Source organism: Hemicordylus capensis, chromosome 7 (assembly GCF_027244095.1).
Source record: "Hemicordylus capensis ecotype Gifberg chromosome 7, rHemCap1.1.pri, whole genome shotgun sequence".
NCBI classification, from domain to species: Eukaryota; Metazoa; Chordata; class Lepidosauria; order Squamata; family Cordylidae; genus Hemicordylus; species Hemicordylus capensis.
The window spans coordinates 38,559,071-38,584,797 of NC_069663.1; the positions used below are offsets into that span (position 1 = coordinate 38,559,071).

The window sequence follows — 25,727 nt, forward strand, 5'->3', positions numbered from 1 at the left end:
CTGTGCGAAACAGGATGCTGGACTAGATGGGCCTTCTTGGGCCTGATCCAGCAGGGCTGTTCTTATGTTCAGTCTTACTTGAGGAGCGCTTTGAGTAATCAAAACTTATCCTATATTACTACATGCTCTAAAAAGCGGGCCCCGAATACCTTTGCCACAGAATACCCCCTCAAGATGTGCATTATTTATAATCAAACTGATATTAGGCCTGTGCATCAGTATGTCTGATTCTGACAAATGTGTACTATCCCCCAGCACCATAAGCACATAAGAACAGCCCTGCTGGATCAGGCCCAAGGCCTATGTAGTCCAGTATCCTGTTACACACAGTGGCCCACCAGAAGAAGAGATGAAGGTGTGCCCCTGCTCCAACCATTGCTCCCCTGCAACTGGTATTCAGAGGCATCTTGCCTCTGGGGCTGGAGGTGGCCTATAGCCACCAGAATAGTAGCCACTGATAGCCCTGTCCTCCATGGCTTTGTCCAAGCAAAGGCAGGTGCTCCTGGTGTGGCCAGCCGCATCTGGTAAAGTCGGTTTTCTTTAAACAACCTTCCAGACTGAAGGGTTAAATGCCCTTGGTTTTTATCTCTATTACTACTACTACTACTACTACTACTACTACTACTGCGACTACCAGAAGCGGCTTGTCCTAAGGAACCAGACAGTGCCATTAGGAAGCAGCTTGGGTGGCTCCTCTCTCCCCCACACTGCCTGCAGGCTGGCCACTCATCAGGTACAGCTGCATGGTTAACTGCACAGCTCTACTCGATGAAGGGCCAGCCTGCAGGCAGCGTGGCTCTTGGGCAGAGCAGGAGAGAGAGGAGACACCAGACTGGTCTCCTTTGGTGTCCCAGCCCCAGCTCTTTAGGACAAGCCACTGCTGGTTACTACTATTATTTATATACCACTTATAAACAAAGAAGTTTGCAATGCAGTTTACATAGAAAAAGGAGAAGGTTCCCTGTCCCCAAAAGGCACACAGTAGCACACGGTTGACACTAGCAACAGCCACTGGAAGGGTGCTGTGCTGGGGTTGGATAGGGCCAGTTGCTCTCCCCGTTTAATATAAAGACACTTTGAGAAGTAACTTTTTGCCCACTCGGTTGATTGCTCTGCAGCTTTATATTTGCTTTGTACCGTTTCATTGTTTGGTTACTGATTTCATTTTGTTAGCTGCTGCTGCAGCCCCCTGAGACGTTAAGGTGGTTGTAACTTCTTCCTAAACAGATAAACCACCACGAGCCACTCGATCTGCCCTGGGCCCTTCTCTGAGAAGGGGCAGAAGAGTCTTTCTTCTGAGGCAAACGTGTTTTGTGCGTACTTTTTGTGAACCTATATGTGTAAAAGCGTCTTTTTTGAGCCCAGGCAGGATGCATTTCTCTCTGGAACGCAATTGGGAAAGCAGAGAGAAATAATGGTGAAAATACGAAGCACCCATTTTTATTTTTAAATTATTGCATAGCACCTCCCTTTTAAAGAAAATGGTTGGGAAATCAAACTCGACTTATTTCCCAATAGCAAATACACACACACGCCCCTTTCCCATGACCGGGTGGGGGGAGGACCGACGCCACCAACCCGCTAAACGCGGGATAATAAAGAGCATAAAAGGAAGACCGCAAGCGGTCGCCGGGTGCTACGCATGCGCACATCTACCGCCGCTTGGGCAACAGCCGAGGGTGGGAGGCGGGAAGCGAAAAGGGAGAAGAAAGAAAAGAAAAAAGCGCGAAAAGTGAGCGTCAGCAGCTGCGCCGCCTGCGTACTAAGCCGCAGCTCCGACGGATCGCTCCCCAGGCGCATGCGCGCCCGCCTCTTTCTCGGCCCATTGTGAACGTTCGACGTCTCGCCGGGGACTCCCCCCCGCAATCCCAAGTCTCGCGCGAGGTCGCCACACGGCGGTTGGGCTGGCTGAGGCGAGCTGCTCTGCCTGTCGCTCTGCTGCCGCCGACCGGGCCTCGCCTCGCCTGCGCCCCAGAGCCGCCTCCTGCGAGCGCCATGTCTCGGTATTTGAGGCCCCCCAACACCTCGCTCTTCGTGCGGAACGTGGCCGACGACACCAGGTGTGTGTAAGTGAGGCGGGGGGAGGGGAAGGCTCCTCGGAGGCCCGGATGGCGCCGTCGCGCGGGGGACGCGGCAGCAGGGTGGTGGGGGAGGGGCGGCCTGGGCGCGCGCGTCGGGGGGAGGGGCGGCCGAAGCCCCCTCTGCTCCTCCGTTCGGTCACGGGCGGCGGGGGACGAGGATGGCGTCCTTTTAGTTCTATCGCATTCGAGCACGCGCTTCCTCCAGAGCTCGCTGGCCCTGGAAGCGGACTCATGGCTCGTCCTAAGGCGCTCACGGAGGCAGCTCGGGCGGCTCCTCTCTCTCTCTATCCCCTGCCCCAGAGCTATCCCGCCTGCAGGCTGGCCGCTCGTCGGTTAGAGCTCTGCGGTTAACCGCAGCAACTCGACCTGACGAGCGGCCGGCCTGCAGGCAGCATGTGGCGCTCTCTCGGGGAGGGCGGGGCCAACCCCTTTGGCGCCCCGCTGACTCCTCTTAGGACGTCGACGAGCCACTCGTGCCTGCAAGTAAGCTCCTCGGAGCCGGGTGGGAGTTCCGAGCGAGCGCGCGCGCGGGGAGGAAGCGGGCTCTTGGCCAGCGCACGTGTGTCGTTTAAAAAAACAAAACCGCGAGGAGCCCCAAAAGTGCATCGAAAGAGTGAAATCCCCCGCAATTGTGTTTACCTGCAAAATGCTTAAAACTAGCCCAGCCAGCCTTCTAAAGGATGCGTTCCTTCATCTTGCATCCCTAAGTTGACTCTCTCCAGTCCACACCTACTTTTATTTCCTTTTCTGTTTGTTTAGTTGTGTGGTTCTCTTCTATTTTGTTAGGTCCCTTATCCCATTCCTCATTTCCCAGGTGTTCATATTGTGAGATTCTGGGGGCTTCTGGAAATTACTTGGTCTAAAGTAGTTCTTATCCAGTCACTTTTTCTTAAATTTACTTGTATTTCTTATACTAGGAGCTATGGTACAATCCACATCAGTTTTCCCAAGTAGTTTCTTCCATATATTCTTTTGCAGTGTTCTCCTTGGAGTCAAATCTCGGGGCAGGAAAACTTGGAAATGCTTATTTGTGCAATGATTTTCTGACTGCTGTATACATGGCAGGAAATTAGACCACACTTAAAATAGGCTGTGACGTGTACAATTATAAGATATTGCACTGAGTAGCATTCATGAAAGTATAGGTCTGCTTTGCTCAGACGAGAATCTTTATCGAAGCACAATTTAGGCCTGAGCTGGGGAAAGCAAGCTATAGAATAAGCATGGCAATTCGGTGGTGGTGGTGGGGACCCATAAGTGTGGTATATGCCTAATTCACTACCACCACCACCGTAAATGTATTCCTTCCTCTCACAGTGCAGTAGCCACTATATGATGTATCTTTGATACTTAAAAGTGATGCCTGCCCCCCCCCCCATTTTGACTGTTTAGATCCAGTCAACACGTTTAAAACGTATGGTTTTTAGCTTACTTTCCTTAAGGAAAGTAAACTTGTGAGATTACCCAGCATTCTGTTCGTTTGTCCCTATCAACTTTGCAATGCCTGGATCAAAATGAACCAAATTGGATACAGTTGCAAGGACACCTCAACCAAGATAGCAGATGCGTGAATGAGGTGCAAGTGGGCTAACTTGTGAACCACCTAACTGACCCAAATTTGGAACAGTTGAAGGGACACCTCAATGGCATAGTTTGTGATGATTTCATCCATCCCAGTTCAAGATGGTGGATGCATTAATGGTTGAGGCACAAGTGAGCTAATTTGTGAACTGCCTAACCAATTTGAACCAAATTTGCTACAGTTGTAGTGAGTGACACATAGGGACACCAACAGTGTATTTTGTGATGTCATTCACCCCAATTCAGGCTGGCAGATGTGTGAACGTTTAAGGGTGAAGGTGGGCTAGCTTGTGAGGATCGTAATTATCAATTAAGATTATGGTGAAAGAAATGTAGGTAGATTAGTTCTTACCAGGACAACTTGTTTTTCTCAGTTAATAGTTGTATAAAAAATATTTAAAGCTTCAGGCTGAATAAAGGCAGAATGTCCTCTTTGCATTCTGCCTTTATTTGCATTTGGTTTCATTTCTTCCTGATTAACTTAGTGCTGAAAAGCAATCTAGTCCAGCAATTGTATATGTTTACAGTCATCCCTCGGCAACCGCGGGTTTCCCAATTACGGTTTTGAGTATATGTACAAGTGGACCTTCTTATTCGCAGGAGTTCCGTTCCCGGGCTGCACTGCGGATATGGAAACCGTGAATAAGGAAACATAGATCCTTATGGGATCATAAGAACAGCCCTGCTGGATCAGGCACAAGGCCCATCTAGTACAGCATCTTGTTTCACACAGTGGCCCACCAGATGCCACTGGAAGCTACAGGGGGTTATGTTCCCCATCGGCCATTTTTAACTGAAAATGCCCCCAAACCAGCCGATTCGTGGAGGGGAGCTCCTTACCTTTCTCTGCTGCTCCCCCCAAGTTGCATTGTGCCCCAAAATGTCCAAAAAATTGGAAATACCAGCCCCCCACGCTCATTTCTGGCCACCCGCGGATATGTGAAGTCAATACACCCCAATGTCTGAGTGTATGCTGAGGTCGGGTGTCATTTCCCCGGCTGCGGATACATGAAACCGCGGATATGGAATCCGCGAGTAATGAGGTCCACCTGTACTGTAGTAACAGAGAAGCTGGAATTCTGGCCCTTGAACTCAGTTACTTTTCTTTCCTGGGGATTGTTTCCAAGGAATAGTAAAGGGAAGTCATGTCATATGAAAAGGGAAAACTGAAGGGGTTGTCCTTAATTTTTATGTTGCATACAATACTTCACGTTTATGTCACGGTGCTTGATTAAAAGTACTTCATGTATGTTGAGTGGCTTGCATGAAACCAGTTTATGGTAGGAGGCAAGACTTAAACTGAGGACTTCCTGGTTCATCAGTCATTTTAGTCACTATGTTACAGCTAGCTCTAGTGTAATGCTTGTTTGTGTTTCTATGTCTATGTGCTTATAAGTGGCATTTTGATCCCTAAATTCTTGAGGGTAACATGATGGTTTTAAAGCTTGTTTAAAGTACTAAACATGGGACAAAATTTTCACATTCTGATGTTAAACCTATTTGTATCAAAATGGGTTTCATTAATATCAATGGGTTTCATTGTACCAAATGAGTTTTATTCAATTTTCAGCTACAGGTGGCCCTTGTTATCCATGGTCCAGGCACCCCGGGGTTTCAGGTATCCATGGTCGGGCAGTGGAGACCTGACTTCATACGTGGATACCAAAGGATTAAATTTCGCCTATCCACTGTTCCTAGGTGGCCGGAAATGACCTCCAAGGTCATTTCCGGCCGCCATTTTGCTGAACAGCCATTTTGTGGCTTTCTTTAAAAATAATAATAGTAATAGTAATAATGGCAGATTTGGAGGCATTGCTGGACCGCTGGAGACCTGTAGAGCATGGCACAGTATGTTATTTCTCCAATTTCTTCCTTTTTATTCCTCCCGCCCTCCAGGACTTAACCCCCAATTGCCATTGATTTACAGTCTCATCTGCGGTTTTGTTATCTGTGGAAATTGGTGGGAACAGAACGAGGGACACCTGTAGTTGCCACAAAATGCTAAGAAACACGTTTACAGTGCAATCCTATGTATATTTACTCAGAAATAAATGCCATTGTATTCACTGGGAACATTTCCCAGATAAGTGAGCATAGAATTACAGCCTTAGTTTCTAATAGTGGGCCACTGTTTACATAGACTTCTCACTTTTTAATTAGAGAAGACATACAAATGTTAAGTGTTCTGTTTCAGGTCTGAAGACTTGCGTCGTGAATTTGGTCGTTATGGTCCGATAGTTGATGTGTATGTTCCCCTGGATTTCTACACTCGCCGTCCAAGAGGATTTGCTTATGTTCAATATCCTTTCTTCAGATGGCTGATTAGTGAGGGGTGTTGACGTTTGAAATTCAAGTATGTGTATGAGGTAACAAACCTAAATGAAAAAGCTGTTTTCTTCTGTGTTGTATGTAATGTCATATTGTGGTGTATTCATTTCCTCCACAGACTAATATTTTAGAAATTTTCATATCTTATTAAAATTTAAATGATCAAGCACAGTAAAATGTGTTTCAGACTTGTGCTTTTAATATATTCAAATGGCATTTGCTGCTGCCTCCAAAGTCTGTTTGCATTTTAATATAGTTGGCATTGATGATAAACTTGTTCTTGTGCTTAGCAAAATGTGGCTGATATTTATTGCTTAACTTCATGGAAACTAGAATAATTTAATCAAAAGCAAATTTGTATAAAATGAGGTGAAAAGTCTTGCCTAATTATTGTCCCCTAATTTGCTGTCCTCTGTTGTTGCCTCAGAGTGTAAAGCTGTACAGTAATGGCGACCCCAAAGAGAAAGCATGAAAGAACCTTTAGAGTAGAGTTCAAGAATTAAGTAGACAAGCCAAAGACCTCTTAAGGATCAGGCTTGAAGAGAAGGGAAAGTTTGGGAAAAGAAAAGATAAAGAAAAGCTGGAAGAAGGACAAGCCATAATGGGAGACAAAGCTTCGCTTTATCTGCAAATGGGGGAAAAGGTTGTTTTTCAAAGTATAAAGATAAAGCCATCTGTCATTTTTGACCAAGCATCTCATGACAAGTCCTTCTGACAAGCACTTAAAGAGTTAAAGGTCAAGATGAAGTTGAATGGTGGCCAAGATTAAAGGAGCCATACCTGATGTATCCTACAGAATAAGAGCTGTCCTCTTGCTGCTTGTGTAAGTGGTTAACAACTCCATCTTTATGGTTTAGTCTAGTCATTGGCCCTGTAATTTTGCTTAATATTCATGGTATCTTTTGAAATTGTGGTTTTCAATGAAATGCAGTCGCTCCTGATTTGAGATTAGCATATTTGTAACTGGGTGAAATTTGGCACCTGCTTAGGAGTTCGTGCATAGGCATATAGTAAGTGCATAGACACTTGGAATTACAGAATATGAGTTAGTACCATGAGTTATGTGGCATCTGTTCCAAGCTTAATTTTTTAGTGTGTGCCTTTATCATAATATTGGGTGTAATTCTATACTGGCTTAATTTTAAACCAACAATGGAAAAGTCTAGGAAACCTTGACTGTAGTAATAGTTTCATCAGCCAAGTGCAAGATTTTTGATACCTTAATAAAAGTGATTGGTGTGTGTGTGTGTGTGTGTGAGAGAGAGAGAGAGAGAGAGAGAGAGAGAAATCTGGCATTCATTAAGAATAGACCTTTAATTGAAATTTGCCTTACATCTCAGTGTGCTGCATAGACTAATTGTTAATGTCAGCTAATTTTTGTTATGCCATAGAACATGCCAAAAAAGGAAAAGTTGGTAAACAAGGGTGTGTGATGACATTTTGGGAAAACCAAAGCTTGCTAACTGTGTAGCTGTAAATACCTCAAATTCCCAAGTACCTTAACATCTAGCACATTTGAAGATGTCCGTGATGCCGAAGACGCCCTTCATAATTTGGACCGGAAATGGATTTGTGGCCGCCAAATAGAAATCCAGTTTGCTCAAGGAGATCGGAAAAGTAAGTGTATTGTCTTTGCACTTGTGTGAAAGCAGTCTAATTCTTCATTAGGAAACAGGGTTTTGCAAGACAATACACAGGTTTCTCTGAAGTGTGTTGAAAGGCTTCTTCGCACGACTACAAAATCTGCTTTGTGTCCTGCAGCTTAGTATTTGGGGGGTTGTAAATGTGTGGTTGGGGGCAAAGGGAATGTCTTGGAAACCAAGATAGTGTCTAGATAGTGATCCAGAAAACTGATAGCCAAAAGCAGAGCTTCTTTCTTTAGCACGAATCTTTGGAATTCTACCTGGACTGCTGTCCCCTAGATCTGGGCTATTATAGGGATATAGGAAACTACCTTATTCTGAGTCAGACCATGGTCCATTTAGATCGGGATTGTCTACACATGGCTGGAACCACCCATGACCTAGTGTGTGGGGGCCAAAGTAAATATTCAGCACATCCATGATTACATTAACATTAATTATTAAATATAAATGAAATAATTACTACTAATTCATACGAATGAAAGGAATTATTAGTTATCTATAGCAGGGATTCTCAACATTGAGTCCCCAATCCCCAACCAAAGGCCACTGGGGCTGGGAATTATGGGAGTTGTAGTCCAATAACATCTGGGGACCCAACGTTGAGAATCCCTGATCTACAGCATGAAGAGGAGGCTGCTAGCAGACTTCCAGCTTTTCATGCACTTTCAAAGCTTGCAAAGATTACTTTGAAAGAGGGCTCACCCCCCACCAGGGCCATGGGGCAAAGCAGCATTTTGCACCACTTCATGCTCCCCAAAACTTTGGGCCACTCATGGGGCCAGGAAAAAAAAGTCCCCACTGGCTATATCTGGCCCCTGTGACTTATGTTGTGCAGGCCTGGTCTACAGAGACTGGTGGTAGCTTCTCAAAGATTGCAGGTAGGAGTCTCTCAGCCCTATCTTGGAGATACCAAGGAGGGAATTTGGAACCGTCTTCACACAAGCCTGCAGGTGCTTTTCTCAGAGCGACACCACTTCTTATCTTACAGAGTTGCACACACATAGTCTCCCATTCCAATGCAAACCAGGGCAAACTCTGCTTAGCAAAGTGATAGTTCATGCTTGCTACCACAAGATCAGCTTTCCTCCCATATTAAAGAAAATCTGTTTCCTTCCACTACTGTACTCCCCTCTCATCTGCACTTCAGTCTGGTCCAGAAGTATGTCGTTTTAAAACCAAACCGGATATGCAGAATAAACAAAGCAAAGCAAACTCACATAATTTTTCTGAAGAATGTTTATTTGGGGGTGGTTGTTTCAGAAAATGTTAAGATTATTTTTAAAACTGACATGTTTGTGCATTAATAATATATACAAGCTGAACCCACACAGAGCATCTGTGCATTAGTGCTAGTGCACTCGGCCTTTCCACTCCCTCACTCGACCTTCCCCACCCCAGAGACTTGGTGGGGCAACAGAAGGCCCCCCTCACTCAGCCTTTCCTTCCCCCCCGCCCCAGTTCGGCTCTTCCTTGCACGCCGCTAGGCCTTTCCTTGGTGGCTAAATCTCTTTCCATGGGTCCACCAGTTTGTCTATGAAACCCCCACCCCACATTTTCATTGGTCTTGCCACATTAGGGGTGTGCAAATAGGTTTGGAACCAAACTGGTTTGACTTTGAGCTGGTTTGGTTCAACAGTTTGGGGTTGAGCGAACCACCCCCGGTTCGGCTCAACTCTGGACCGAACCTCCCCTGGCCGTTTGGGTGGTTCGCAGACCAAAAAGGATCTTTTAAATAAATAAATAAATAATTTCAAGGCCACGCAAGCAGTGGTCCCTCTAATTTTTTTAATCTCTGTGTGGAATGAGTTTTGTTCTGGGCCACAGTATCAAGCCAGTGTGTGCGCACCTGCATTCAGAATGGGGCTTTCCTGATATGAGCGAAATCTAAAATGAACTGAGCGGACATCCAAAAACTTGTCAGTGCACGCACATGTGCACACCTCAGAGGGAACAGTGCACGCAAGGACCATTTGCTCATGCGTGGCAGCCTCCAAAATGGCTGCCACCCTGGGGGAAAGGGCCGGAGACTGCCTGAATAGTGCATGATAATGGGTGCGTAATGGAGTCGGGAGGAGGTAGCCTCCGTGAGACAAACCTTTTTTTACACTTTTTGGTCTGTGGGAAACACCCCCCCCCCAATCGGGCGTGTTCGAGGGTGCGCCGGACCCAAACTGTCCCAATCCGGTTCAGACTCGGAACCAAGCTAGCCAGTTCTGTGCATATCCCTATGCCAGGTATGACCTAAGTGTATATACATAGATTATGCAGTAATGTCTCCTTGGTTGAAATTAAAATTGGACTTGCAAGTGGGAAGCCAGGTATAGATTAATATATCTTTACTATGTGCCTTACTCGTAAACTAGTATAGATTAATGGCAAACCAGAAAGTTGCAGCAGATTGTAAGAATGCCTAAAGGATTAGGTGAGATGGTCCCCAGCTGCCTAGGAATTTCCAAACTTATCTCAAGAATTTCAATATAAAATCTGCCACTTAAAAAGTAGGGATGTGCATGGAACAGGATTTGCGTTCTGTTCCAAGCTTCGAACAGAACACACATCCTCAGAACGTTCTGTCGGAACAACCGGACAAGCCAGTTCTCATGGTGTGCACAGAGGCCAGAAGAGCACCACCATAAGTGGTGCTCTTGGAGTGAGATGCCCACCAGCAGGGTGGGGCTGAGCAGTATTACTATTACTACTATTATTATTATTATTCTATAATAATACAGTAACCAAGTAATGATAGTTAAAGGTACCTCTCACAGGCCAGAATACTCAAAACATTCCAACTTGGGTTGTTGCGTTCCAAGCACGAGATAGGCCCTTCATTTGAAGGGCATTCTTCAAATTCAAAAAGTTTGCACATCCCTATTAAATAGCTGAGATGACTATAATAAGACATTTGCTATTGATTGGTAACAAGACTGTGTGCCTTTCCCAGAACTGTTCATGAACTATAATTATGGAAGGTATACCTTTTAAGAAGCCAACTGAAAAGTTATGTTGTAATAAGGATCATTGTTCAACTTATTGCAGCACCAAATCAAATGAAAGCCAAGGAAGGAAGAAATGTGTACAGCTCTTCCCATTATGATGACTATGACAGATACCGGCGTTCTAGAAGCCGCAGTTATGAAAGGAGAAGGTCAAGAAGCCGTTCCTTTGACTACAACTATCGCAGATCTTATAGCCCTAGAAAGTAAGTGTAGTATTTGGCTTGACCTATACTGCTGTGTAATGGAGAAGACAGATCATATTGACTGTTTGAAGCCTCTAGATGCAAGTCACTTTTGTAATAACATGCATGGAATTTGTAATACCTTGCATGCACCATCAAAGCAAGCATTGTCTGAAATAGTTTTTGCATCATTGAAGAAAAATGAAAAACAAAATGCACCGCTCAAGGAACTTAAATTAGTTGGGTGTGTATGGGTAATTCTAAAGGTATATGCCACTGTTTACTTTTTCTGATGTACCTTTTTAGCAGTAGACCTGCTGGAAGACGTCGCCGTAGCAGAAGTCGTTCAGATAATGATAGGTAAACATTCTTTTATCTCACAAATTCAAAGTCGGACCAGTCTGTGCCTGCAGCAATAAGCCATTTTAATGTGAGATACACAACTCCTAGCAACTTGTCCATATTCAAATGTATTATCTTCCTCTTTCTGATAGGTTCAAACACCGTAACCGATCTTTTTCAAGGTCAAAGTCCAATTCAAGATCGCGATCTAAGTCACCACCCAAAAAAGAAATGAAGGCTAAATCACGTTCTAGGTCTGCATCTCGCACTAAATCTAGAGGCACCTCTAAAACGGATTCTAAGACACAATATAAGTCCAGCTCGAGATATGAAAAAGAACCGAGGAAAAAAGAACCAGCTAGATCCAAATCTCAGTCAAGATCACAATCTAGATCTAGATCAAAATCCAGATCCAGGTCATGGGCTAGTCCCAAGTCCAGTGGCCACTAATAACGTACCTTGTTTTTTAGGCATGTATCATTCAGTTACACAGTTGAGTTATGACATTGCAACACTGCTTAAAATAACTTTTTATCAGTTCTCCCTGTAGCAGGCAATTATTACAATTAAACCATAATATTGAGAATGTTATACAAAAAGTCCACTTTGTTAAATGTCATGGGCAGCTATTGAGGTTCTTGTGGTGTCTGTATATTTTTGTAAAAGACTTGCATTTTTATGCTTCAAATATTGATAGTATCTTGATTATGACCATAGTTTACAGCATTGTCCTGATCTCTTCCACAAACATGTTGTTCCTACCAGTTCCATGTATATTTAAATTGCCTAATATTCCCTGCTGTACAGCTGGAGAACTGGGCAGCTATAATGCAAGAATGACTGGTGCAAAAGACAAACTAGTAATCCCAAATTCCTAGTAAGAAAGGGGATTTGTGTTCATTGTCTCCACATGTCAAGATAGCTGGCTCCTGGGGCAAGTGATACTGAGGTTCAAATATCACATTTGAAGTGACAGTGCTGGTAATGGGGGGAAAGGACAGAAATTATCCATGAGGGCTTATATGGTTCTTGTCAAGACTTCAGGTACTTCTCCCTGACTAATATTTTAATTCTTAGAAATGAAAAAAGTTCCATTTAAATAATTAGGTAAATGTGTATAATTTGTATACAGTATGATGTATCTTAAGCTGTAGTGAGCAATTTATCTTAAATAGAATTTCTTGCTTGGTAGATGCAAGTAAAACATCTCAGATTAGTGTATGCAATATATGAGAACTAACTCGTATGCCAATGACTCCATTGGTACTTATGAATACACAACCTGCCTAATTCTAGTCATGTCTCTAATTGCAACTGACAACTTGAGTTTACACTTCAAAACCTACTTAGGTTGGCAAATCTGTTTTATAATCCTCCTCATCCAAATAGATAGTCCTCCAGTTGCAATAGATCACATTGTGTGTTCACACTGTATGTGAAAAAGAGCTGAATCCTTTGCTTCTGTACTGTTGTAACACAGTATCTAAACTGAATATGAAAAGTTGCCATGGCATAATCTCAAAAGTATTCTCTGGAGAGAGCACTGTGTTGTATTACGAACATAGCTTTTCTATTGAAATGTGAAAGCCAGCCTTTAACACCTTAGTGGCCCTCTACTTCTGCTGTAGTAGGATATTTGCCTGTTGATGAGATCTTTGTTCCAATAGAAAACTACTTTAAGTTTTGATTATTCTAACAGGGCCATTCAGGAGGGTAAAGCTGGCTTCTTAAATGCTGGCTGTGGAACGTGTTTAGCGGGTGATTCTAGAACCTTTGTATATTTGATAGTATTTCTAACTTCTGTTCATGTTCTGCTATGCAATCATTTATATCTGCGTTCCTTTAATTTTGTAGACTTCCCCTGATGTATAGTTTGAAAAGCAAAAAGTGTATGTAAAATTGTAAGCGTTAGCGTGCAGCTCTGGTCAGAGGAAAGTTGTGGAAATAAACTTTGTATTTCCTTTCTTATAGAGGCTTCTAAAAAGGTATTTTTATATGTTCTTTTTAAAATATTGTGTACTACTTTAAAACATCAATGTTTTGATCAAGGTGAAAAACCCGCCTTATTCTCTGCTTGCTGTAAATCTAGCAAATATGCTGTAATTAAAAAAAAAGTGAAGGAAATAACTCCAGTAAAATTATTATAGTCCGTAAAACTAAACTTTGATGATAGTAAAAATGGATACATGGTTGTGGTTGAAAGAAAGATGTCAATCAGACATCACTTTACTACTACTGGTGAGTGGGATATTTATATACTACTTTTCAACAAAGTTAACAAATTCTTACATAGGAAAAAATAATAAAGATGCTTCCCTGTCCGAAAAGGGCACACAATTTAAAAAGAAATAACCTATCTCTAGTGTCTCGGGTTGAGGCAGTGGCAGAGGTGCTTTCCATCCGCTTTGGCTGATATACCAGTGGTGTCCAATTCTTGAGATAAATGACCTCAAAATAATACTTATACTGGTACCCTTCAGACTTGACTACTGCAATGCATTCTGTGTGGAGGCTGCCTTTTTACATAGTCTGAAAACTAGTTGGTGCAAAATGCAGCAGCCAGGTTGGTCTTTGGATCATCTTGAAGAGACCATATTACTCCTATATTAAAAGAACTACACTGGACACCAGTGTGTTTCCAGGCAAGATACAAGGTGCTGGATATAACCTATAAAGCCCTAAACAGCTTAGGCCCCGGGCAGTGTTCCCTCTATGGCATGTGCATGTGTGCAAACAAGTTCTTTTATGTCCACTGAGTTAATTTTAGATCCCACTTGAGTTGAATCAGGAGGACCCCACTATGCATGTGCGCACACCTCTGCCTTGATACTGCCAACCAGAACAAAATTCCTTCGGGTGGAGGGGGGGGGCGGAGAGAGGAAACACTGGCGCAAGTTATTTATGAAAATGTCTTCACTATGAGCCCCATCATCCTTTGAGATCATGTGGAGAGTTCTGTCTGCAGTTGCCACCAGCTCACCTGGGGCCACTCAGCAACAGGCTTTCTGTGTTGCCAGTGTGAGACTTTGGAATGTGCTCCCTGCTGAAATAAGAGCCTCCCTGTCTCGGACAGCTTTTAAAAGGTCTTTAAAGACACATGTTTTCACCCAAGCTTTTTAATGAGAATTTGTGGCTTTAAATTGTTTTGATTTTTGTTTTATTTTGTAAACCTCCCAGAGAGCAGTTTTGGGCAGTGTACAAATAAGATAGATACCAGCTACAGCCACTGGAGGGATGTTGTGCTAGGGCTGATTAGGACGAGTTACTATATATAAAATAACCACTTTAAAAGATGCTTCTTTGCTCACGGGGTTTACTGGATGATAATTTGTACTGAACAAATTATACAAATACCAAATATCTGTATTCCTATTTAGTGTTACAAGGTGAAACAAGTCTATCCAACTAGTAGACTAACTGGGATAGTTTGAAACATCTGCTATTTGACCATTAAAAATGGGATGGGGTTAGATTGCAGCTCCACAGGTCTCCAGCTGTGCAGGAATGCCTCCCCAATTTCCTCATGGAAGATTGTTGGCCGGGGCGGGGGGATGCTTTTAAAAAACCAAATGAGCTATAAAATGGCAGCCAGAAATGAACCCTGAGGACATTTCCATTTAAAGTACATTTGAGTGATGCTTGGGGGTTCAAAACATTTCCAGTGGTTCAATCTGCTCATTCCTCTTGGTGTTATTAAGGGATTTTTGGTGATTTATGAGCATTTTTCCCCTTTGTTTTGTGGTGTGTTTGCAATCAGTTCCCCTAACCCCATTTCCCATTAATTCCTATGTCTCACCAACCATTTATTTGCCAACCACAGGGTTTTGCAGGAACATAACCCTAGTGGTTGGCGAGGGGTGACTGTACCTAAGCAGACTTCCATTTTGGTTACTCAACCATTTCTGCTTGTCATGTGGGTGTATCTTATAGTGCCAATATGGCTGAAATTCAGACTAACATTGCATGTGCTGAAAAGCATTCTGTGCATACCAGATGCAAATCTGAAAATTTTGAAGTTTTCCCAGTCTGTCTATAGGAACTAATTGTTTCAGGTAATTATCCCTAAAGTGTGTACTTGTTTTGACTTGGAGTACTTCAAACTTAAGTTTTGAATTTCAGTATAACATCTGAACCACATTAAGTGGCTATTGATTTCTCTCTTCTAATGAAGTTGTTCAGTTCAACTACTTGGTTATTTGAAAGTGCTGAGGGGAAAATGAAGTTAAATACATAGTTCAGCATGAACTTACCTGTTAAGGGCATCAGGAAAACTGACATAGTAAACTTTGACAATTGTATGCAAATGAGTAAATTGCATGGAAAAGCTACATCTCTGGTACATGCAACAGGCAATTTTTGCAAATAGTCCCTTCCCTCTGCAACCTAGTGCCTCCTGAAAATGTTTTGAGGGCTGCAAGCTCTTCAGGGACATGTTTTGCGGAGACACAGGCAACTACAGATATTGCCAAGTCATGCCCTGCGCCCCATTTAACATACATTTGACATACGTGGTGGCTTACAGCCAGACTACCATTCTGTATTTCAAATCAGAAAAAGTTGCTCAAACAGCTAGATTTCCAACTCTAACTTAGGCAAATAACACTGGACAACACAAAGATTATTTAACAGGGCTGGTTATGGTTAACAGGGCTTCAACAGCTCCCAACCCAGAGCCCTGCCAAGACACTGCTTTTGTGTTTAAATACAGTATCACCACAGGTATGCCATCTAATAGCTACTCCCTCCCCCTGCAATAAAAAGGAAGCTTGAATTAAGTGTTTACAGGATGCACAGCATGCTACCAGTTATCCCAGGAAGTGTTCTCACAAGTGGTAGTGTGTGGTTATGTATCTCTTGTTTCCAATAAGCAGAGTATCATGTGTGCAGGTAAAATTTTTGTACACCTACTAAAGCAATAAGCCACACACATTAATGGGGGAGAAAGGTAAGGATTTTTTATTCAAATTTAGTTTCTAATTCATATCAAAGTAGTACTTCAAGTATGGAATTTAGAAGATCAAAATTACATTTGGGATACAACAATGACTTGAAAAGGGCAAGTTTGGGACACAAGACATAATATACTTTAGCAAAATATCCAATCTATCTCATTTGGGAAAATTGCAAGTTCTCTCGATAGTTGCTAAAACATTTTGAATGTATAAAATACAATGTGCTCTGATGTACTGCCAGGCTCCCCTGAGACTGCAGTTGATTTTCATAGGCAACTGAATGTATTTCTTTTTGCTGTTAACTACTGTTGGGAAAGGTTTTTAATCCCAATCACCACAGAAGAATTTTTTAGGAAGGTACCCCATACAAGATTTAAAATTGTATGGAAGTAAATTGTGTTGCAGTTTGGAAGGATGACTACGCTGAGAAATAGTTTCCAATGTTGTGGCATGAAGTGGTTCTCTAAAGACGTGATCTCATACAACATTGCTGGGAAGTCAAGTAGGTTCAAATGAACAGTTTCCAATCCAAATGATTAGCAGGAATCAAAAACAAGTTTCACTGATACATGATGATGTACTGACAGCATCACATTTTACAGGAGAGATACAGCATTAGAAACTATTATCCACAGCAGTAGAAATGGTTTGTCTCTGCTGAAGTTACTTTATACATTCAAAGCAGAAGCAACAATCCAGCACAGTTTCAGGCTTCAGGCCCAGTGCAATTTTAAAAAAAAAAGAAGACTTGAATGCTTAGCTGTGCAGTGCACTGAAGCCTTACACCACAACATATTCCGTCTGTGAGGCTTGCTTTCAAGTAAGTATGCCTAGGACTGCAGCCTTAAAATATCATTTGACTCCATTAAAATTAATGGGAGTTCTGCTATTGCATTCAGTAGAAAGGGGGTTGCACCCTCAACTTTTTTTTACATTTAAAATCAGAGCTTCTTTGTATCAACTTTAAAAATTAGAAAGCCATTCATTCATGGGTAAAAACCCTCACTGATACTCAAGTGCAATGGCACAGACATGTGCTTTTTAAAGGTTTGTGTTTTTTTAAAGATTTTTTTTAAAGTCATGCCATGTGCTCAGCATGGTCATTTTACATTCAGCAGTTTTGTACTAAAAATACTTTATTCTGGCAGGAAAGCCCAGCATAAATTTACATATGCTACAAAGTTTTACATTTATTTACATGGCTCTTTCTTCCCTACATAAAGGATGTTTTACACCTGCTTAAACTCATTTAAACAAGTTCATGACAGGTTATCCAATTTCAGACTGGCCTCAACTGCACTATTTCAGAAAAAAAAAATACAAAACATACAGAATGTGTTTCAAACACAGCTCAGGGAAATCCACTGTGAGGCAGAACACTAAAGCTTTTTGGCAGTCACCTGGCAATGCAAAAATGCTTTGAGTTGGCACATTTATAGCTGCTTTGTGTTCAATGCAATAGTTTCTAGGCTTGCCTAAAAAGCTACAGGTCAATTACATGCCCATGTTTCCATTTTTATCGAAGTGCTGTACAGAATGAATTCTCTAATGGAAGCATTTACATTTTGGTCACAAGGCATTGGATGCCTGCCTGCCCACCCAAACCACCAGTTCAAAGGATGGATAAGAATTTCACATGTAACTTTAGAAAGTCAGAACATACATCTTCTAAGTGGCTCGCTTTAAAACAATTTTAGTTGTGTGTGTTTGAGTGTTAGTCAGAAAGCTGCTAACTTTACTCCAGTATTTCACAGCACATGGGTGAATCAATTCTATTTTGCAATTGTGTTGCATTAGCAACTGCTGAAAATTTGGTCAGCTGGCATTTCGTTTTCCCTGAAAAAAGCATGCTCTATCAAGCACAGTTCCAAAAGTGCACGCAATTGAAATTAAATGGTCTGCTTAAGCACCACGGACCGTGGCCAGGAACTGGTTCAGGCTACTATTGATTATAACAGTGTATCAGTAACACACATACATGGATTGAGTGCACTGAACCCCCTCCAAGAGTAATGGTGTTATTTTCAAGACGGTCCCTCCTCCATCATTCAAAATCCAACCAAATTTGAAAGCACAACTAACTCAATCCTACAAGTTGTACCTTTTTTTCCAATTTAGAACCCAGCACGGACCTACACTGCAGAATTGGAAACTCTTAAAATTGAAGTGCCATTTTCCTGATGTTGAGTTGCACCTCAAGCCTGGACTTTAAGCAAAGTCTTCAGTTGAAAAGTCATGATTTCTTTATCAGCAGGGTTAAGCGAAACGGTCACCCAGTGGCTTGGCGGCTTAGGAAGAACACTTGGGGATGGTGGCTCACTGAATTTTGCTCCAGCATAGTGTTGGTTGGCTTGAGACATGAAAAGCGAGTTGGGTAAGGTTGGATTCCAAGTCTGGTTAGTTGGGAAGTGCATTGTGCTCTTCCCCCCATTCTGCATGGCTTGCCACGCGACAGATGATGGGCTGCATCCATGCCCTCTCTCCTTCTTGTGCATTTTTTTAATCTGGGAGTTCTGGTCTTTGCCTTTTTTCCTGTTGTTCAATTGCTGGTGGTTCTTAGAAGTATTTCTGGGCTGGGTAGATGGAATGTTGAATCTTTCTCCACCCCCCATCTTCAACTTAAGTGTCACCTACTCAGAAGAGAGAGGGGCAGGGGAAAGAAGTGCAACCGTTAACAGAAAACCAACGTACTTTCTTGAAGAGAGAGTCTACATCATGAATAAAACATTCTTACTTGGCAAAAAACATCAATGACAAAGAATATGGTGCATCTGCAAACTGGAAAGAAAAACAACTGAAGTGGCTTTACAGGTCCTCATGGCCAGTTTTGGTGAATCTTGTCAAATTTGCCCCAAACAAAATGAAAACTAAGTTTGCAAAGCGGAGATAACACTCTAGGGAGTTTTAGACAACACCACTAACTCTGTTCAGGAGAAAAGTTCTGGAGGCTTAAGGCAATTCCCAGATTCTCTCACATGCACTTTTTTATTGTGTGGAAATGTTGTTGGCTATTCCATTGGATGTGTGCTCCAATCACTTAGAGACACTGTAACAGAGGTCTCATTCAAACTAATTTGTCCATAAAACAGACGCCACAACTGGAAAAGTATTATTTCCAGTACAATGAAGGGGTAACATTTCTTTGTATGACACAGCTTTCTCACCATATATTTCTCTAAACATTTTATGTCCTATTTAAGTGCTACTTTTACCAATTCAAAAATCTAAAAGACCCATGATGTCTAGCAGATAGGAAGGATATACATTATGGGAAGGAAATACATTTAAAAGTTAACTGCAATTTTGATGTTTTTGCAAGTTAACACCAGAAGTAATAGTCCAATCTGGTATTTTAATAGGCAGATGAGATGCACAGATGCTGTGCCATTAAACATAGTTCATGAACCTCAAAGTACATCCACAGTACACATCTTAATTACTTTAATCATAGTTTAATTTTCTTGGTTCCCCACAAAGGAAATGTTTAATAAGGATAGTGTATTTTATGCAAGGAATCTAGTTCCTCACCAAGATACATTTTTCAGGATTCAAGGAAGTCGAGAGAAATAAATTGTTTCAATAGCCAGGTCTGAACTGGAAAGATTTAAGAGCACTCATGTTTTTACACCAATATTGTCCCCTTTACCTTTCAGTTTTCTTTTCAGATTCCACAGTCTCCACTTCCTGTTCCCTTTCCTGCTGCCAGACCTGAAAGAACAGATGTTGACTCCTTTTGGACCCCTTCCTTTGGCTTGGAATGGTAGTTCTCATGGGCTGATTTGCTGTTTTCAGCCACGAAGCCGAGCCCAACATCGGATTCTTGGCACACAGGCTTCAAGAATAGAAGTCCCAGCTCTGAAAAAAAAGTTTGAAAGACAACAGTTTGTCTTTTTAGAAGTAATGAACAGACACATTCATGCCTTTATTCTAACATATGTATACCGACAGTGGCACCCAAGTTTAAACACATATGTACTGTTAAACACTTATACAGGCACCCTCTCTGATAAGCAGGACACCCACAGCACACATATCTTCTTACAAGCTTTCTCATTTCCACCAACATTTCTGAGAAGGTAAAAAACAGCAAGAATCCTTTCTGAGAAGTAGAAGAGGACTCCCACTGTTTTTTTACCATCTCCACATCCCAGTGCAAGTGACAAGACCCGCTTCTCTCCTAAGTCTGTGCCAGAAAAGGCTCTGCAGGAAGAAAGGTGATTGGTGGCAACCACAAATAGTGGGCAAAGCCTAAATTTGTGAATCTGCCCATCTCCATAAATTCCAGAGAAATAGCCACATTGAACTGCCATAATCAAGAAAGTGTCTGCAGCACTTTAAGAATTACACTTTGTTGTGACATAAGCTTTTGGGGGCTAGAATGTACTTTTCTCTATAGATTTTCAGAAAGGAAAAGCAGCTATTACCAGAGAGTTACAAAGAAAATACCCAGAATAGTAGAATGAATTGGGCTAATGTAAAATATTTTGCAAGAGCTGCTGCCTTGACACGATACCCTCCCTCTCTTATATTTATCTCACATCTCACTTAAAATATTCCAACAGATAAATGTTAAACATCCCACTGTCTGTTACAATACTTCAAAACACCAACAGAAATCAACAGAAATTCTGTATCTGACAACTCAATCTCACATATTAACACAAATCAATTTGACCTGTTTATACCAATTTCATTCCTAAAAGGCTAATGAGTAAGAGAATCCCCCAAGCTCTTAGGATACAGTAAAAAAACACACACCACACAAGAGATAAGCAAGAAATCAGCATCCCTGACCCCACCCCAAACGGGGAAGTTCCTCATCAGATATAGTGCACCCTTCTCTCCACCTCCCAACATAAACTATACGGAAATAATTATTTTCCACTTCCTCAAACAAAACACACCAAAAATCCCCAACAGGATCTCTCCCCACTAAAATCCCCATACAGTCAAATTTTATTCATGTTAGGCTGATCAAGCCCATCAAAATCAATGGGCTTATGTGCACCTAGTTATATATAGCATTGGGACACTAACAGCATACCAAGAACCTGCATAACGCCCTGGTTGAAGCATCAAGATTAGGACTTGAGGAGAGACCCAGGTTCAAGTTCCCACTCAGCCATGAAACTTAGGGGGACCTTGGGCCAGTCAGAGTCTCTCAGCCTAATCTTTTTAAAAGGATTATTGTAATTACAAAATGGGAGGGGGGAGCTCAGGGGACCCACCCTGAGTTCCTTGGGAAAAGGGCAGAATAAATGTGTAGTAACAATAGAAATTCAGGATCTCTTTCCCCGTCATTGTACCATCCTTTCCAGGGCACAGATGTGCTACTTTCCTTCCTCGTTCCAAAGCTAAGACGAAAAAAACCCATACTTACAACATGGTGTACAAATTTCCATAGCCCTCAATGAAGAAAAAGTCCACACACACAAACCACTTGAGCCAAAGGAAGGCTGCACCCTTCTCTTCCCTTCATAAGAACAACTCTGCTGGATCAGGCCCAAGGCCCATCTAGTCCAGCATCCTGTTTCGCACAGTCGCCCACTAGATGCCGCTTCGAGGTAAGAGTGCTTCTCTCTGCCCCACATCACCAGAGGGTAATCACTCCTGGGTTCCAAACTAGGGAGTATTCTTCAGCCACTTCCTACACCTCCAAAAGTCACAATAAAATTCTCTCTCCAGAATTATTTTGGCCTCCCTTTAATATATGGGATCACTAAAGCCGCACTGTGGGTTGTGGATGGGAGGGGGGAGAGGAAAAAGCTATGCCCTTACTTATCGAAGGGCAGACTTACTTTTTACACCCTTGCGCTTCCCAGCCACTCACAAATCTGCAAATGCCAAACGTTACAGGCCGGGATTTCTCCTCCCCAGTTCTTAAGCAGAGAGAAAGGAAGAGGTTGGGGGCGAGAATTCCTAAACTCAGGGAGGGCGGACCTGTTCACTGTCCCACCCTGCTGGGTTTCAAGTCTCCCTTTTACTCCGAGTTGCTCAAGACTTCAGCCAGCCCTACTGTGTGCTTGCTTATTTATACATACACTAGTTTTAAGTACCCAGCATTGCTCGGGCTTATAATAAGAGTTTGTAAAAACTTAGAGGGGTAGTTGTCGGGGTGCCCGAGTACCCGATGTTACTCGTAGGGTCCTAGGAAGCCACTCTGCCAAGTCTGGTCCCCATAGCTCAAAGGGTGCAGGAATGTATAGGGGGACAGACAGACAGCCATTCAATTCTATATAAATAGAAGACATGGAGCCCCGATCAGCGTCCATGGTCAATGTTTATTAGGAGGTTAGGCTAAGAGAGAAGGGGCTGGCCCAGAGCCACCCAGTGAGTTTCATGGCTGAGCAGATTGAACCCGGGGACTCTCCACCCCGGTCCAAGACTCGAACCCAGGGCTGGGCCGACGTTGCCCTCTCGCTGTTGCTGAACTCCAACTCCCATCAGCCCCGAGTAGGGACCCCTGCGGCTAGGGGTCACGGTAGCTGTAGTCCCAAAACAGCTGGGGTCCCCACCCCTGCTGTCAGCACTACGCCACACTGGCGCTCAGCCCTGCTCCTAATCAGGAGAGCCGCCTGCCCCCCCCCCCACGCGCACCCCCCAGCAGTGTTCCCTCTAACAGGGATTCCCAGCTATTGTGGACTACAACTCCCAGAATCCCCAGCGACAAGGGGCTTTTGCTCGGGGATTCTGGGAGTTGTAGTCAACAACGTCAGGGAACCCGTTTAGAAAGAACACTGACCCCCCCCCCCCCAGGAAACAAGAGCCCGGACCCCCTTCCTCCTCCCCCCCCCACGCCGCCATCTTTGCTTCCAGGAAGGGGCTCCCTCCCATCCTAGGCACCCCTTCCTGGGAGCAGCAAGCCCTCAGCGAAGCCGACATGGAGGAAAGGGAGACGGCCTTACGGGGACAACTAGGGCGCGGGGGAAGCTATCTTATGCTCTCTTAATGGAGCGACGCGCTGTCCTCCCAGGGACAGGCCCAGGCCTCCCCTTCGCCTCACCTCTAGGCGCAGCCTGGCCCGCTCCTCCGCTCCGCTCTCCTCCTCACACAGACGGCCTCGCGCACAAAATGGCGGCCACTTTCCCCCAGCGAAAGAGCAGCAGCAGCGAGGCAAAAACAACCACGGCACAGCCCCGCCTCCTTTCGCCCGGCTAGCCAATGGGGGCGAGGTGCATCCTACAGGCCCGCCAATCGGAGGCGCGTCCGCCTGTTGCTAGGGTGGGAAGGGGGAGACCGAGGGGTGAGGAGCGAGAGGGGTGGGCGGGGCGAGGCTGGCGCAGTTGGTTCCTGCGTGGTTTTGTTGTGTTTGAAGTATGTGTGCTGTGCCTCTTTATTTATATATTAATATGTATGTAAATATTTATAAATATATGTGTACCGTGCCTATATTTATAAAGTACTGCGGAGAGTGGCTCGCAACCCGTAAAAGCAAGATAACATTTAAAACAAATAAAACAACGCGTAAAATCAGTTGAAACAAGCCCAATTCAAAATAAAAACCCAATCAAAAAGCCATCAGACTATAGTTGAAAGATTCTTTTTTTTAAGCCTAGTTTTTAAAAACAGGTGGGTGGGTGTTAAGATTATCAACTATTTTTATATATATTTCTCTAAGGCATACCCCTCGCTAATCACATGTGTGGCAGCTCTCGCTAGAGTTCGCGAGCAGCTGCCGATAGCAAAGGGGACGGGCTAGAGAAAGAATATGGCGGTGGTGGTGGTCGGCTGAAGAAAGGCAACCGGCAGGCAGGCGGGCAGCCAGTAAACGGTGGTGGGGGAGGCGGCTTGCGGACAGGCGGGCAGCGCAAAAGAAGAAGATGGCAGATGGGGGATGAATGTGGTGGGGGCAGGCAGGCGAAAAAGCGGCGGCGGGGAGGTGGGCAGAGAAAGCAGCCGTGGCAAACTAGGGGCGCAGATGCTCTGCACCGGATCAGCTAGTACTCTCTCTCTCTCTCTCTCTCTCTCTATATATATATATATAGTACCCATCACTAATCCCATGCGTGGCAGATCTCGCAAGGGTTCGCAAGCGAGCTGCTGGCAGGGGGAGAGGAAAGCGGTGTCAGCGGCGAACAGGCTTGCAGGGGAGGGGAGGAAGAAAACGGTGGGGTGGGGGTGGAAGAAAGTGGCAGCAGGCGGGCGGGGAATGAAAACTGCGGCGGGGGGGGGCTGCGAACTGAGGGGAAACCAAGGAGGGAGTGGAGAGAACTAGAGGTGCAGATGGTCTGCACACGACCCAGCTAATGTCTTTTTTTAAGCCTTAAGGGAGGGAGCATGGCAAAGTTGTTCTGAGAGGGCACTCCAGAGCTGAGGGGCCACAAATGAAAAGACCCTGTCTCTTGTTGATTTGAACACCTCTTCTGAAGAAGGGCATGTCGGGGAAATAAAAAATTGGGGGAGGCAGCGAAGAAGCAAACCTGAGTTAAAGAGGGTAAGTAGAGGCCCCATTTGCACATAATGCCAAACCGGATCTGAATGGGGCAGAGGTTTGAGTATCACATTTCCGGCAGCATAATAAAATGTTTCTCTTTGCTCAAGACTGCAATGATTTATGAATGATGCATTCATTTTAATACATATTAACATTCCGTTTCAATATGTCTATGTCATAGGGGGTGTTTTTGTTTTTAATGCTGATGAATTTCTGTTTCTTCTTTTAAAAAAATATGTCTATGATTGAAGTGTTTCTTATCTTTATTGTTCTACCCTGTGTCACAGAACTGAGGAATTCTAAACTTCTTAATAATAAATATATCCGAATAAATGTTTGAAGGAAATAAATGGCATTTGGAGACGAGAAACAGCTAGGCTTAATTTTTGTTTTGAATGTAAGCCAAAACAACAAGCATATAAAAGATTGATATGAATGTTTGTAAGCAGTTATCCACCTGAGGCTATGTGAAGTGTGTGTACGTTTTTCCATGGTATGTGCATAGTTTTGAAGAACATGGTGAAACCTGATACTTTGTGCATGTACTCCTTATTTCAGCTTTGGCATGAAGATCGGCATTTTCAAAAGGCTTACCATGAAAAATGGCTGCAGTTCAGAGCTTGATTGGTTACCAGCTGAGAGCACATTATTTGCTTGGAGAGCAAGGACAAAAAGATTTATTCTCCCTGGGAAAACTGTATTCATGTTTTCAAAGGAGCATGCAGTCTTATGTGTCTCTTTAATTCTTCAGTAGAGGCCAGGTAGGGCAGAGTGGAAAGTGTTGGTTTGGAACATGAAGGTTGCATGTAGTAATGCAAGGGTTCTCAAACTTGGGTCCCCAGAAGGGATGTGCATGGAACTGGTTTGGCCAATTCGATTCAAATCTGAACCAGATTCTTACAACCAGGGTTCTAAGAATCCGCCCGAACCAGGCCAGCTTGATGTCAAGCCTGGCTCGAAGCGAGCCGGCTCACACATCTCTAGTCCCCAGTTGTTGTTGGATTACAGCTTCCATCACTGCTGGAGGTGATGGGAGTTGTCATCCCACAACATCTGGGGACCCACATTTGAAAACTACTGAAATAATGTATTTCCTACATCAATGGTCTCCACTGTTTTTCAAGCAGGGGCCACTGAAACACTGGAAAGATGCTGCCAGCCAGTGCAGCTGATACTGAGCAAGAT

The 25,727-nt window shown here is 43.5% G+C and overlaps 2 protein-coding genes across 7 annotated transcripts; one reads left to right on the top strand and one right to left on the bottom strand.

Annotated features, from left to right (window-relative positions):
* The first annotated feature begins 1,808 nt into the window (after positions 1–1,808).
* SRSF10 (serine and arginine rich splicing factor 10) lies at positions 1,809–13,283 on the top strand. Of its 6 annotated transcripts, none has more exons than XM_053268220.1 (6): positions 1,809–2,066; positions 5,857–5,961; positions 7,504–7,607; positions 10,673–10,835; positions 11,124–11,174; positions 11,309–13,283. In XM_053268220.1, exons 1-6 carry the CDS (start codon positions 1,996–1,998, stop codon positions 11,604–11,606), a joined length of 792 nt encoding a protein of 263 aa, XP_053124195.1. In that variant the 5' UTR covers positions 1,809–1,995; the 3' UTR covers positions 11,607–13,283. The 6 variants fall into 6 exon arrangements, with proteins under 6 accessions (XP_053124195.1, XP_053124197.1, XP_053124194.1 ...); XM_053268222.1 differs by having other exon boundaries at positions 1,809–2,060; XM_053268219.1 differs by having other exon boundaries at positions 1,811–2,066; positions 11,121–11,174.
* Positions 13,284–16,089: 2,806 nt separating this feature from the next.
* On the bottom strand, positions 16,090–23,268 carry PNRC2 (proline rich nuclear receptor coactivator 2). The gene is made up of 3 exons (XM_053268395.1): positions 23,112–23,268; positions 19,755–19,963; positions 16,090–18,738 (listed from the first exon to the last, which is right to left on the bottom strand). Exon 3 carries the CDS (start codon positions 18,718–18,720, stop codon positions 18,304–18,306), a length of 417 nt encoding a protein of 138 aa, XP_053124370.1. The 5' UTR covers positions 18,721–18,738; positions 19,755–19,963; positions 23,112–23,268; the 3' UTR covers positions 16,090–18,303.
* Between the last annotated feature and the right edge of the window lie 2,459 nt (positions 23,269–25,727).